The sequence below is a fragment of the Pan paniscus genome, chromosome 4, assembly GCF_029289425.2.
Source record: "Pan paniscus chromosome 4, NHGRI_mPanPan1-v2.0_pri, whole genome shotgun sequence".
NCBI lineage: Eukaryota > Metazoa > Chordata > Mammalia > Primates > Hominidae > Pan > Pan paniscus.
Window position 1 is genome coordinate 73108523 of NC_073253.2, and position 14006 is coordinate 73122528.

A 14006-nucleotide genomic window follows, 5' to 3' on the forward strand; every position below is an offset into this window, starting at 1 on the left:
AAGAATGCCAAAGCGATGCTATTGATAAGGTATTAAATGGTATTAAGTATCATTTTTTTCCCCTCATGTTTTAGGATTTTGAAGCAGAAGAAACTAATGAAGGCAGACACTTTCCAGACAACTTATTTCCTTTTTGGAACAAAAGAGATGATGTGCTGTGTAGTAGTATGAAGGAAGGAAGATTGGAATTTGCATCTATGTTTGATACGATACATGCAAAGGATGATAGTGAGGAGACAGATAGAACCATTACAGAACTGCATTCTATCCAGAAAAGTCTACTTGCAGCGTGGACTATAGGAATTTCAAAAACTGTGACAGAAAAAAATTTAATGTTAAATTACATAGTAGTTTGTATCACTCATTTTTTTTACATTCTTCAATTTATAAAATGTCCTTTTCCCAAACTTGATCTTGTTTTAAGCAAAAGCTCAAGACATAATGCATGGATACTTTGTATCTTTCAACTTTTTCATCAGTGTTTATCAATCCATTATTGGGATATAAGATACAAACAAGATGTGGGGCATTTGATAAAGCTGACCTCAAATACTATAAAACTTTTGCTGACTCAGCAACAAAAGGGTCAGTTATTCTCAGAGAAACTTTTAGCTTGTTTTTATTTACTCAAAATGGTAGCTGACAATTTAAATGGTGTATACATTCTTCAACCTGAAGTTATTTCAGCATCAGCTGATGGAAGTAAAATAACAGCTCAAGACTCATTGGTGGTACCTATTTTTCAGATGTTTCAAGATTGTGGTTTTCAGAAAAACTGGTCTTGGAACTCATTTTTCAAGATTCATCCTCAAGTAGTAAATCCTGTGCAACAGCCAGGACACAGGTATAATCACTTATTTTAATACTGGGATACTATTAGCTTAGTTTTTTTAACTTTTTAAGAAACTGAGCTACAATTCCCATATTGTAAAATTCATCATTTTAAAATGTACTATTCAGTGTTTGTTAGTATATTTATAAGGTTGTGAAACTATTAGCACTAATTCCAGAACGTTTTTATCACCCCAGAAAGAAATCTTGTATCTGTTAGCACTCAGCATTATAGATTTTATTTTTTAAAATATTTAAGTACATTTCAAAACATCATGTTAAATATGTCATGTTATACGTGATAAATGTATACACTTTTAGTTTGCCAAAAAAAATTGTTAGATTTATGCCAAATGTTGTACAATACATATTTTCTTAGTCTCGGAAAACCATGATGTTGAAAGATTTTGGTTTAGTTAAGTACTGTTAAAAAATGACCTCTTTTTTTTTTTTGAGATGGAGTACACTCTTGTCCCCCAGGCTGGAGTGCGATGATGCAATCTCGGCTCACTGCAACCTCCGCCTCCTGGGTTCAAGTAGATTCTCCTGCCTCAGCCCCCCGAGTAGCTGGGATTACAGGCGCCTGCCACCACGCTTGGCTAATTTTTGTATTTTTAGTAGAGATGGGGTTTCACCATGTTGGCCAGGCTGATCTAGAACTCCTGACCTCAGGTGATCCGCCCGCTTCAGCCTCCCAAAGTGTTGGGATTATAGGCGTGAGCCACCACGCCCGGCCAAAATGACCTCTTAAAAAAATGACCTCTTTAAAAAATAGGCTGGGCGTAGTGGCTCACGCCTGTGATCGAGCACTTTAGGAGGCTGAGGTGGGTGGATCACTTGACCCCAGGACTAGCTTGGGCAACATGATGAAACTCCGCAACTAAAAAATTAGCCAGGCCTGTTGGCATGTGCCTGTAATCCCAGCGACCCAGGAGGCTGAGGTGGGAGGATTGCTTGAGTCCAGGAGGCAGAGGTTGAGCAGATATCACGCCACTGCTTTCCAGCATGGGCGACAGGAGGAGACCTTGCCTGAAAAGAAAAAAAAAACAGTGTGGTGCACCTGTGGTCCCAGCTACCTGGGAGGCTGAGATGGGAGGATTGCTTGAGCCCGGGAGGCTGAGATGGGAGGATTGCTTGAGCCCAGGAGGTTGAGGCTACAGTAAGCTGTGATGGAGCCACTGCGATTCAGCCTGGCGACAGAGCAAGACCCTGTCTCCCAGGCTGGAGTGCAGTGGCACATACCTGTAATCTCACCTGTTCGGGAGGCTGAGGTAGGGTGATCGCTTGGGCCCAGGAGTTTGAGATCAGTCTGGGCAACGTAGTGAGACCTTGTGTCTTAAAAAAAAAAAAAAAAAGATTACAGGTGCTTAAAATATTTATGAAGATTTTATATAAGGCATTTTTTGATCATTTTATTTTGCACTATATTTAAATGTGATCAGTTTGTATGTATGTTATACCGATGAAGAATACAGGCAAAAAAAAAAAAAAATAGGCTAAAAAGGAGGCTAAACTCATCATTAGCCTGAAATTTGCTTTTGATAATTACCTGATTTTATGTGCAGATTGCTTATTCTCTGGAGAATACTGTACAAAAAAACTTTATGGTATCAAGCACAATTAAATCGAAGAGTTCCTGAAGCTGATAGTCAGTTAACTGAAAGGATGACAAATGAAGCATCTACTGTCAAGTCCCTGTTATGTCATTTGCAGGCTAACCTACAGAGTACTGGAGATTGCTTGAATCAAACCTTAGAACTTAAATCTATCAATGGTCAGTATCTTATGAATATTTTCTAACTCCATGAATAAATGACATAGTTAACCAGACTTTGAATTTCTAATTGGTTGTAATGATTTGTTTTTCAAAATAATTTCTGGCTGAGCTCCATTAACTGGATTTTAAAACAAAGTAAATTTTTATGAAGTAATATAATTAACTATGACTAATTGTTGGTTAAAAACTTTCTAGGGGAAGAATGTTTCTTATTAGGATCATATGAAAAGTCTGTTCAGCTGTGGAAAAAAGCTCTACAAGAAATCGAAGAGAAAGGTAAGAGAGTGTTAAAAAATATGTGCCATAATATTAGCAGGACTCCTTTTAGCTTGCTGTAGACCTTAACAGTAATTCTAAATTCCAAAAAATATGTGCCATTATATTAGCAGGACATGTTTTAGCTTGCCATAGACCTTAAAAATAATTCTAAATTTCAGAGTGCTTATGATATCCTAATGCCAAATAGAATACATGTTGTAGGCAACTTGACACTCATGAATACTTATTTAAAATTATTCTTACCCTTGGAATTGGTAACACTAAAAATCTTTTCAGTGATCTGTAGATAAGTCTCCTTCTGTCCTTTCTTTGATTTGTGATAAAGCCTGTGGTTGATTGTTGATGGGAAAAATGAGATTTAGATCCTAAATAAAATAATGTGGTTTTTTTTTTTTGTCATTTAGAGAGACTACAAGTATCTCAATAGGAAACTATAGGTCATATATTTCACCACCTTCTTACAGACTTAGAGAAACATGGAGCGAGGGCTTTTTGCCTTTAAGTAATTTAACTTTAAGAATTGTATGTAAGTTAAACGTATCGTTGCATTAAGTATGGGCTTCGAGGAGTTTTTGATAAGGATATGGGGTGTGGATGTTAGAAACAAGTTATAGCTTTTATGATACAGAGCTGAGGGTATGGCTGAGATGACAGAGGTTCTCAGCTGGTGACTCTGGAACCCTGACTGCAACTCCTACATGGTCAGATTTGGTCTATTATTACATTTATTATCTGACTGCTGTGGCTTTGTATATTTCATTAATTCATTTACTTAACCAGTCTTTGTTGAGTGCCTGCTATGTGCCCAGCACTGTATTAGGCACTAGGGATAACTGAAATAAACAACTTTACCTTCAAGTTGCCTACAGTCACTTTTCTCATTATGTTTTATGGTAGATGTTTAGGGAGCACAGAAGAACACCTCAATACAATCAGGCTGGAGTGCAAGCATCAGTCTGGGGAAAGCCTCTTGGAGTTGACATTTAAAATTGAGTAGAGATTGGCCAATTAAGGTCATGGGAATGACTTACCAGAGTATATAGTGTTCCAAAACCAAAAAGGCCTGAGAAACCATGGCAATTTGGTAAACTTCAAGTAGTTTAGTAGGACTAGATTATGTGATATATGTATATGTGATATTGGCGGTAGGATCATAAGAGCTAAGTTGAGAGGCAGATGGACAACAGATGATGAAGGAGGGTCTTTAATGGAGTGGTAAGGAATTAAGATTTTATCTTGAAGACAGTGGAATCAGTTAAGACACTTTAGGTAGGAAAGGGACTTGTACAAATAAGAATAGGCTGTTTAGAAAGATCACTTTGGTACAGTTGTGGAAGGCCAGTTGCAGGACTATGACATAGGGGCGTGTGTTTTACTTGGAGGCAAGAAAATCAGTCAGACGAGAAGCCTTGAAACCAAAGCAATGTCAAGGGTAATGGAGAACAGAGGTTACATTTGACAGTTATTTAATAGGCTTGATCAGTCTACTTGTGATTGAGTAGATTTGGAGAAAGAAGGCTAGTGTAGTTCTCTGACTTGGGGATTGTCCATCTGGATGAAAAGAGCAGCATTCACTGAGATCTGAAGTTCTGGGTATAGAAAAGTTTTTGTAATGAGTTCCATTATGGACATTTTGTTTAATTTCATTTACAACTACATCCATTAGGAGTGGCTTCTAGTAATGGAGATTGAAAATAGCAGTGGCTTCAACAGAGAAAGAGTGGCTTTCCTTTGTGAAAGGAGGGCAGAAGTTGCAGTTTGGGGCTGATTTGGTGTTTCCATGGTATCACCAAGGCCCCAGGCTCCTTTAGTTTTTCTGCTACATCATCTTTAGTGCATTGCTTCCAATCTTAAGGCCATTACATAAGCTAAGATGGTTCCTGGACCTTCAGCTATCACATCCATGTTCTAGGCAGCAAATAGGACAAAGGTTGGAAGAGCTAGAAAGGTTGCATTTCCTAGCTGATTTACCTTTCTTTAAGCAGCTTTTCTGGAAATTGCATACAATGTTATCTCTTGAATCAGAACATAGTCACATTTTTACATGGCCACATCTAGGGAGAAATTGTGATCTGGGTGCATTATATCCCCAAATAAAATTGGAATTATTTTACTCAGAAAGAATGGATAAGAGGTAGGCAACCAGCAGTTTCATTCTTCAGATGCGTAAAGGCAGTTTTCAGGGGCTCCTATCTTATTGGATAACTGTTTCTTCTGCTTCAGTAAGTCTCTTTGGCCATCCCTTTGATATACATATGGTTCCTTGGAGTTTTTTGTGGCATGTTCCCTTTTGTTTCATACTGTGTATACTTGAGATAAAAGTTATTAGTAGACGTTAATGTTAAGATGATAAGAATTCGCAGCTTTCTTTGGATAAAATCTAAGTCATCCTAGGGTGTGATGAAAGAAAATAAATTGTTTAGAATTTAAAATGAAAAAGAGCAAAGTATGCTAAAAAAATATAAGATAGGAGCCCCTGACAACTGCCTTTACATATCTGAAGACTGAAACTGCTGGTTGCCTACCTCTTATCCATTCTTTCTGAGTAAAATAATTCCAATTTTATTTGGGGATATAATGTACCCAGATCACCTCTGAAAAAAATCATTTATTGAAGTGTGAAACAGATGCAGAAAAGTTTACATATCATGAGTGTACAACTTGATGAATTTTCACAAACTACACACTCCCGTCAATTGAGCACTACACCAAGGGCATTCCTTTGCTTACATACTTTTAAGGTGAGCTTACTTCTTGTTTCAGGAGGAAGAAGGACGTATTTTCTTCAGATACGCTATTATCTTTCTCTCTTATACTGCCACCTCTATAGCTATAATTTAAATGATGCTCAAGGATTGTGTGATCAGCTAGCAAGGGAAATCCTGAGATGGTCCCAACTACCTGTAAAAGAAAATAAAGATTTTTCAGGTATGCTTTTTTTTTCTTTCTTTGTATTTTTAAAAAGAGACAGGGTCTCCCTATGTTGCCAGGCTGGCTTCAAACCCCTGAGCTCAAGTAATCCTTCTACCTCAGCCGCCTCAAGTGGCTAGGACTACAGAATTCAGTATGTTTACTTGTTAGTTTGTATTTTTAGTGTAGACATGAAGTTGCTTATACATAAAAGTTGGTTGTTCTACCTCTCTGGTGATTAAGTATATTATGTTGGATTTTGGACTCTCAGCTTCCCAATAGCAGGGACTATGTTGAGGTTTTTTGTTTGTTTGTTTTTAAATCTTAGAATCCCCAGGATTTAACAGTATAGTAATTGCCTGCTGAGCTGATAGTATGATTGCTTTCTTACAACCCTATTTGTTAGACATAATTTTAGGACCCAAGTGTTTTTTCCTTAGTATGTTAACTATTGCTTACAGCAGTTTAGTGAAATCATAAAAATCATTTTCCGAGAATATTTTTAGTCTTTTAAAGAATCTGGGCCAGGCACAGTGGCTCACGCCTGTAATCCCAGCACTCTGGAAGGCCAAGGCGGGTGGATCACAAGGTCAGGAGATGAGACGATCCTGGCTAACATGGTGAAACCCCTTCTCTACTAAAAATACAAAAAAATCAGCCAGGCTTGGTGGCGGGCACCTGTAGGCCCAGCTCTGAGGCAGGAGAATGGCATGAACCTGGGAGGCGGAGCTTGCAGTGAGCCAAGGTAGCGCCACTGCACTCCAGCCTGGGCGACAGAGCCAGACTCCATCTCAAATTAAAAAAAAAAAATCTGTTTAAGAGATTGCAGAGTATCTGGATTGACTTTTTCAAAGAGGTATATTTAAATTAGGCAATAACCAGAGGGAAAGATATATATGAATGAACATGTAATATATTTATAATGCTTATAGGGTGGTAGACTGCTAGATGTTTACTGTATATATGAATGTGTTTGAAAGGCCCAATGTATTTGAAATTTCTAAACAGAGTTGATAGCAATTTCATTCTTGATTGTTTCAGCCACTGTTTATAAATGTCTTATTTTGTGAGTTTTTTTTTTTTTTTGAGATATGGTCTTATGCTGTTGCCGAGGCTGGAGTGTGGTTGAGTGATCTTAGCTTATCTGACCTCTGGCGCCTGGGCTCAAGCCATCCTTCCACCTCAGCCTTGTGAGTAGCTGGGACTACAGGTGTGTGCCACCACACCCAGCTAATTTTGTTTTTTTTGTAGAGATGGGATTTCACCATGCTGCCCAGGCTGATCTTGACTTCCTGGGCTCAAGCAATCCACCCACCTTGGCCTCCCAAAGTGTTGGGATTATAGGTGTGAGCCACTGTGCTTGGCTTACTTTCTGATTTTTATCTTTTTAAATTTTTATGTTCATTAAGGAAGTAATACATGTTCATATTAGGCAATTTTGAAAATACGGAAAAGTAGAAAGGAAACAAAATCACTTACAAGTTTAGTTTTTTTTTTGTCTAGGGCCTTTTGACACATGTATATGTATATATTACCGGAGCTGGATAGTCTTATAAATTTAATATTATGATGAATATTTTCCAGTGCCAATAAACTTAAAAAAATCTATTGAATCTTTTTCCCATTATTGTACATTTTGTTGCCATGTATTTACTATTTTAAATAATGCTGCAGTGTACCTAAATATTTGTGAGCATTACTAATAATTTCTCTAAGATAAATTCCGAGAAATGAGTCTGCTGGGAAATGAGGTAGCTGGAACCATAGGCATGTGCCTCACGCCTGGCTAATTTTTTTTTTCTTTTTTTTTGAGATGGAGTCTTGCTCTGTCACCCAGGCTGGAGTGTAGTGGCGTGATCTTGGCTTACTGCAACCTCTGCCTCCTGGGTTCAAGCGATTCTCCTGCCTCAGCCCCCTGAGTAGCTGGGATTACAGGCATGCGTCACCACGCCTGGCTGACTTTTGTATTTTTAGTAGAGATGGGGTTTCACCATGTTGGTCAGGCTGGTCTCAAACTCCTGACCTCGTGATCCACACACCTTGGCCTCTCAAAGTGCTGGGATTACAGGCGTGAGCCACTGTGCCAAGCCATGCCTGGCTAATTTTTAAAAATTATTTTATTATTTGTAGAGATGAGTCTTGGTATGTTGCCCAGGCTGATCTCGAACTCCTGGGTTCAAGTGATCTTCACACCTCAGCCTCTCAAAATGCTGGGGTTATAGGTGTGAGCCACTGTACCCAGGGTGAAAGACTTCTGTATATGACTTTTCAAATGACAGGATAGTCTTTATTTATTTGTTTATTTTTGCAATATTGTCCTTACATGATTTAACTTTCATAATAAGTTGAACCTGTAGTAATTCATTTGTTTTAATTTTTTTTTTTTTTTTGAGATGGAGTTTCGCTCTTGTGGCACAGGCTAGAGTGCAATGGCACTATCTCAGCTCACTGCAACCTTCGCCTCCCAGTTTCAAGCAGTTTTCCTGCCTCAGCCTCCCGAGTAGCTGGGATTACAGGCGCCTGCCACCATGCCTAGCTAATTTTTGTATTTTTAGTAGAGACGGGGTTTCACCACATTGGCCAGGCTGTTTTTGAACTCCCGACCTCAGGTGATCCACTCACCTCAGCCTCTCAAAGTGCTGGGATTACAAGCGTGAGCCACCGCACCCAGCTCATTTGTCTTAATTTTTAATGATGATTGCTTAAAATATATTAAGCATATACTTACTGGGTTGGGGACCCCAAAATTACCCCCTAGATTTGATGGTTCACTAGGAAAACTCAGAAGATTTAACATATAGTTGTACTCATAGCTATGATTTATTACAGTGAAAGAAAACAGCAAAATCAGCAAAGGGAAAAGGTGCATGGTATGAAGTTTGGAGAAAACCAGGAATAAGCTTCTATGAATCCTCTCCCAGTAGAGTCACACAGGATGTCCCTAGTTTCCTCAGTGACAAGTTGTGACAACACGTGAGATATAGTCTACCAGGGAAGTTCATTAGAACCTCAGTGCTCAGGGTTTTTAATTGGGGGGCTGGTCACATAAACCCCTTCTGCCTTAGTACAAACCAAAATTCTACACTCTCAGAGGGAAAACAGATGTTCAGCGTAAACCACATTGTTTATACAGTTTAGGTTCAGTGAGCTTTTCTTATCAGTTAGGGTGGTGGAAATCCTCCCAAAATCCAAGTTCCCAGATACCAGCCAAGGACCACCTTACAAGCAAGCATTTCAAGCAGTCATGCATGCTATGGTAGTTCCTTTCTGCACACCTACCTTATTAAATAATTGTCTATAGTTATTTAATTTTTATTAAATAGGGTTTCTATTATTTTTATTTTTATTTTTATTTTTTTGAGATGGAGTCTCGCTCTTGTCGCCAGGCTGGAATGCAGAGGCACGATCTCGGCTCATTGCAACCTCTGCCTCCCGGGTTCAAGCAATTCTCCTGCCTCAGCCTCCTGAGTAGCTGGGATTACAGGCTCCTGCCACCACACCTGGCTAATTTTTTTTCTATCTTTAGTAGAGACAGGGTTTCACCATGTTGGCCAGGCTGGTATCGAACTCCTGACCCCAGGTGATCCTCCCCCCTCAGCCTCCCAAAGTGCTAGGATTACAGGCATGAGCCACTTCGCCCAGCCGGGTTTCTGTTATTAACATTAGCACTGCACCCTATACAGAATTACACTTTATTTTTATTTATTTATTTATTTATTTATTTGAGATGGTGTCTTGCTCTGTCGCCCAGGCGGGAGTGCAATGGCGCAGTCTCGGCTCACTGCAACTTCGGCCTCCTGGGTTAAAGTGATTCTGCTGCCTCAGCCTCACTAGTAGCTGGGATTACAAGCGTGCACCACCATGCCCAGCTAATTTTTTGTATTTTTAGTAGAGATGGGGTTTCACCATATTGGCCAGGCTGGTCTCTAACTCCTGACCTCAGGTGATCCACCTGCCTTGGCCTCCCAAAGTGCTGGGATTACAGGCATGAGCCACTGCACCCGGTCGAGATTTACACTTTGAAAATTTTTTTAACTTCTAAATTGATACAGCTTTATTCTGTGACAATAACTTTTATCATCAGGTCACTCCCTATTTAAGAGGCTGATTCCTGAGTTTTGCATAAGGTTTGAATGATTAAGATTACTGAAAATCTTACCTTTGTATAATTCCTCCATAAGTTTTACCCAGGAGAAAAAAATTTTTACCCATGTATCTCTAACTCGAATGTGAAGAAATAGTATGGTTTTTCCCCCCAAATATTACAGTGACTAAATGAAGACTACTGCTTGAAGGCTAATAAAATTTTCTCAATTCCTTTTGTTTAAAAAAAGAAACCAGGTAACATTAATTAACATTATTTTCTTTATTAACAATATTCCTTTGAGGGCCTACTATATGAGAGGAGAAGTGCTAGGTGCTGGGATATACAGTGAACAAGATAGAAATCCATACACATATAAAATGTAATTTCCCATGAATATGTGTCAGATCACTTCTGGAAAAGAAAGATACCTTTCTATTGTTGGAGCCATACACTTCATACCAACTAATATTATCCTAGTATTTATCTATACAGTATTTAGTAGTTTTAAACTAATTTATTTTCAAATTTGTGAATGCCAGCTTATATTATTATTGAGATTCTCAAGTGGGAATGACGCATGTCCTCTAATCCTGCTAGTGCACATTGGAGTTATGCCAGAAATTTTTATGTGATTCTTCTGTCCACCTGCTATCTAGCCATCTCTCTTCACTCCACACATTTGTGTGCGTGTGTTTGAGATAGGGCCTCACTCTGTCACCTAGGCTGGAGTGCAGTGGCGTGATCACAGCTCACTGCAGCTTCAACCTCCCAGGCTCAAGTGATCCTCCTGCCTCAGCCTCCTGAGTAGCTGGGACTATAGGCACATGCCACCACACCTGGCTAATTTTTGTATTTTTTTTCAGTGATGGGGTTTCTCCATGTTAACCAGGCTGGTATCAAACTCCTGGACGGACTCAAGTGATCCTCCAACCTGGGCCTCCCAAAGTGTGGGGATTACAGGCATGAGCCTCTGTGCCTGGCCCACCCCACACGTTCTTTTTGCTACTGCCTGCCCCCAAAATCTTATGCTAGTGAGCTACTATTACTAATGGGAGTATATTAAGATTCTCAGATCTAATGGTACAGACAAAAGCATTAAGAATCTTGGGTGGTCATGGTGGCTCACACCTGTAATCCCAGCATTTTGGGAGGCTGAGGCGGACCGATTACTTGAGCTCAGGAGTTCAAGACCAGCCTGTCCAACATGGCGAAACCCCATCTTGACCAAAAAAATACAAAAAAATTTAGCCGGTCAAGGTGGCGTGTGCCTATAGTCCCAGCTACTCAGGAGACTGAGGCGGGAAGATGGCCTAAACCTTGGAGGCAGAGGTTGCAGTGAGCTGAGAATGTGCCACTGCACTCTAGCTTGGGTGACAGAGCAGGATTCTTTCTCAAAAAACAAAAAAGAAAAAAAGAAAAAAATCTTATTTCAGTGCTTTTTAGATTATTTTTGTAGTAAGCCCTGCCCCGTTTATCTTCAAAAAAAAAAGGAAAGAGAAGGAAAAACGGGAAATAAATAATGAAATTCTAAGCTTGCAAGGCTGTCATGCCTGGGTCATTTTGTATAGATACCTCCATTTAAAAAATAAAACTTAAAGTTGTGAACAGTTCTTAGGTGTATGTGCACATAATTACTAACTACAGTTGACCATTGAACATCACAGGGGTTAGGAGCACCAACACCCTCATGCTGCCAAAAATTCGTGTATAACTTGACTCCTGAAAAACTTAACCATTAATAGCCTACTGTTGACTAGAAGCCTTACTGGTAACATAAATAGTTGATTAACATATATTTTATATGTTGTATATATTATATACTGTATTCTTAGAATAAAGTAAGCCAGAGAAAGGAAAGTTGTATTAAGAAAATCCTAAGAGGCCAGGTACAGTGGCTCATGTCTGTAATCCCAGCACTTTGGGAGGCCGAGGCGGGCAGATCACCTGAGGTCAAGAGTTCGAGACCAGTCTGACCAACATGGAGAAAACTGGTCTCTACTAAAAATACAAAATTAGCCGGGCGTGGTGGCACATGCCTATAATCCCAGCTACTCAGGAGGCTGAGGCAGGAGAATCACTTGAACCCAGAAGGCGAGGTTTGTGGTGAGCCGAGATCGCACCATTGCACTCCAGCCTGGGCAATAAAAGTGAAACTCTGTCTCAAAAAGAGAAAAAAAAATCATAAGGGAAAATACATTTCCAGTATTGTACTGTATTTATTGATACCACAAGTTTATGTTATCTGTTTCCAAGATTAATTGTCTGAAATGGTGGACAACCATAGCTGCAGACCTCAATCCATGGTATGTCTCAAGTAATTCAACTTTTACTTGTAATGTCATGAATTTTTTCTGCTTATTCAGAACACTTCCAGGATCTCTGGTGGCACTTCCTGTAGGTCTTATGGTGTTATTCAAGGTTTATGGTACTGCACTAAACGTGATGAGAACTACACAAGAATTGTGAGGTTGCTTTTTATTGCCATGTGCACTTTACTAGAGAGATGAACTGCTCATGCAGAGATGATTAGCATCACACAGTATTTTAAGCAAATACTTGCAACACTTGAACTCCTCAAAATAGCAACAGGAAGTAGCTGCAAAATTAATACAGTAGTACAGTAGGAACTACAATGAATTTTATGCAGTTATTTAATACTTTATCTTTATGTGTGTTTACATTTCTCTTGACTGTGAACAGTGCCATATATGGCCTGTAAGTGTTTGTGTAAATTTTGATAATTTTTTTTTTGAGTCAGGGTCTATCTAGCTCTGTTGCCCAGGCTGGAGTGCACTGGCACAATCTCAGCTTACTGCAGCCTCCGCCTCCTAGACTCAAGCGATCCTCCTACCTCAGCACCCTGAATAGCTGGGACTATAGGTGCGCACAACCATGCCCACCTAATGTTTCTTTTTATTGTATTTTTCTGTAGAGGTGGGATTTCACCATGTTGCCCAGGCTGGTCTCAAACTCCTGAGCTCAAGAGATCAGCCCACCTTGGCCTTCCAAAGTGCTGGGATTATAGGTGTAAGCCACTGTACCCAGCCAATTTTGATAAATTTTAACTTTTTATAGTTTATATGTATTTTATGGTAGTAAATGATAAAATGATTATTTACATATATTTTTTATATTGATGACATACCTTTTTCTTTTTTTATTGATATTTCTAGGTTATGTGGTATGCCTACAAATTTTTTCAAATTGTCACAAATCTCCAAAACATTTTCTAGTACATTTATGGAAAAAAAATCTGTATATATAAGTGGATTTATGCAGTTCAAACCCGTGAAGTTCAAGGGTCAATTGCAATTGTTTCTGGTTTTATTGTCTTTAAGAAGTATGGTACCTATTATAATTCAGCTTGTATTGGCCATGGGTGCTTATCTCAGAAAAAAAGTATTGCAATTTTCTTTTTGTATAATGTTGGGAACTTAAATATTATTACTTTTGGTAGTTGATCACAATCTTCTTAGGTCATTGCTGTATTCCTTAGGTGCTGCAAAGTCTCATTTTGAGTGTGGAATGGTGGGCGGTGTTCATCCTGAGGCAGCAGTGAGAGTCGTCCAGTCCATGGCTCGTTTCATGGCTGCCTATTTCACCAATCAGCAGCTTTGCATTTTGCCCCCTCATCATGTGAATGTTCTTCCCCCACTTCATATTAAAACAGGTAATGTAGTAAACAAATCCTTTTTAAACTTTTTTTGCATTGCACATAATATTTAAAACATATTATACAGAGGCCATTACTCAATGATACTGTTCTAGCATAGTATCTGAAACATAGGAGGTGATTTATGACTATGAATGAATAGAATCTGAGAAAAGTAATGGCTTAGATTCGTTTTTACTGAACATGGCTTTTTAAAATCACAAAATTGGGACAAGTTGATCTTTATAAAGTTTTTAGTTTTAAATTTTAATTTATTAATTATTTCTTTTTAGAGATGGAATTTTGCTATATTGCTCAGACTGGTTTTGAACTCCTGGCCTCAAACAATCTTTTCTTTTTTTTAAGACTGAGTTTCGCTCTTGTTGCCCAGGGTGGAGTGCAATGGTGTGATCTTGGCTAACTGCAACCTCCACCTCCTGGGTTCAAGCAATTTTCCTGCCTCAACCTCC

At 39.0% G+C, this 14006-nt stretch overlaps 1 protein-coding gene across 16 annotated transcripts in view; it reads left to right on the forward strand.

Moving 5' to 3' along the window:
• The window catches only part of CPLANE1 (ciliogenesis and planar polarity effector complex subunit 1), a 142857-nt gene that overhangs the window by 22365 nt on the left and 106486 nt on the right, over positions 1 to 14006 (forward strand). For 13 of the 16 annotated variants that reach the window (XM_057302306.2, XM_008955980.5, XM_063604498.1 and 10 more), the window contains 5 exons: positions 75 to 844; positions 2397 to 2605; positions 2804 to 2884; positions 5651 to 5815; positions 13381 to 13554. In XM_057302306.2, coding sequence (XP_057158289.1) covers positions 75 to 844; positions 2397 to 2605; positions 2804 to 2884; positions 5651 to 5815; positions 13381 to 13554 — 1399 coding nt within the window. The remainder of the gene's footprint in view (positions 1 to 74; positions 845 to 2396; positions 2606 to 2803; positions 2885 to 5650; positions 5816 to 13380; positions 13555 to 14006) is intronic. The other 3 variants (XM_063604502.1, XM_063604504.1, XM_063604506.1) reach the window with 1 other exon arrangement.